General features: G+C 33.0%; 1 protein-coding gene across 1 annotated transcript; it reads right to left on the reverse strand.

The window, feature by feature from the left end:
- Positions 1 to 213: 213 nt before the first annotated feature.
- Positions 214 to 837, reverse strand: CBG24343 (the record flags this gene model as incomplete). Its single annotated transcript, XM_045241080.1, has 2 exons — positions 214 to 402; positions 793 to 837. The coding sequence occupies 2 exons, from the start codon at positions 835 to 837 to the stop codon at positions 214 to 216; spliced, it is 234 nt and encodes a 77-aa protein (XP_045091313.1).
- Positions 838 to 1,103: the final 266 nt, after the last annotated feature.

A 1,103-nucleotide genomic window follows, 5' to 3' on the forward strand; every position in this document is an offset into this window, starting at 1 on the left:
TTTTGGAAGTATCGTTTTAAAATTTTAAACAAAGCGTTGTTGGAAAATTTCAACAAAAAAACTGATAATGTGAAATCCATAATTTTAAAATTTTCCATGTTTTTTGAACTTTCAAAACTGGCCGGTGAAAAGCTACCCGCTGAGCTACGCGGTCGTGGTGGTGACGCTGGACCCGTCAACTTTGTTTCAATTTATTGAAAAAAAAATATTTTCTCAAAAACTACCAGTTCTTACTGTAGACAGATAATTCACACTTCTAATGTATCCATTCGCTTCATGAACATTTTGTGGGACTTCTGTAGGCTCGATCAAACATTGCGCGGTTACTGTAGTTTCGGCATCCCATCTATCGACCCATTCCTTCCAATACAGTAAATCCGACCGTGTAGCTTGACCATTCATCTGAAACAACGTTTGGTGAAGTTCTGAACTTCTGAGCTTCTGAGCTTCTGAACTTCTGAGTTTCTAAATTTCTGAATTTTTGAATATCTGAATTTCTGAATTTCTAAATTTCTGAATTTCTTAATTTCTGAATTTCTGAATTTCTGAATTTCTAAATTTCTGAATTTCTGAATTTCTGAATATCTGAATTTCTGAATTTCTGAATTTCTGAATTTTCTGAATTTCTGAAATTCTGAATTTTCTGAATTTCTGAAATTCTGAAATTCTGAATTTCTGAATTTTTGAATTTCTAAATTTTTGAATTTCTTAATTTTTGAATCTCTTAATTTTTGAATTTAAGAATTTTTGATTTTTTGAATTTCCGAAATTTTGAATTTTGGAAATAATCACCTTCTTCTGATGATTGACTTTCACAATATGTAGAAATGTGTCCATTTCATTGCTCAGCGTGATGTTTTTGGTACAATCCGAGCAAAATGTACAGTTCCAGCTGACGAGCTGAAAATTTTAGATTCTTAGGATTCTTAGAATTCTTAGATTCTTACCGCTTTCTTCGCTACCGTAATCCGTTGTCCAGCATTTATGAACTTTGCATAACTCTCATTGAGAATCGTTTGAATTTCTTCCACTGCCAAAAATTAAATTCTTGGGTTGCTGTAGCAAAAGAAACCTACTCGAAGTCAATTGCTGTCCTGGCAGCG

This window comes from Caenorhabditis briggsae (assembly GCF_000004555.2).
Source record: "Caenorhabditis briggsae AF16 supercontig from assembly CB4, cb25.NA_142, whole genome shotgun sequence".
NCBI classification, from domain to species: domain Eukaryota; kingdom Metazoa; phylum Nematoda; class Chromadorea; order Rhabditida; family Rhabditidae; genus Caenorhabditis; species Caenorhabditis briggsae.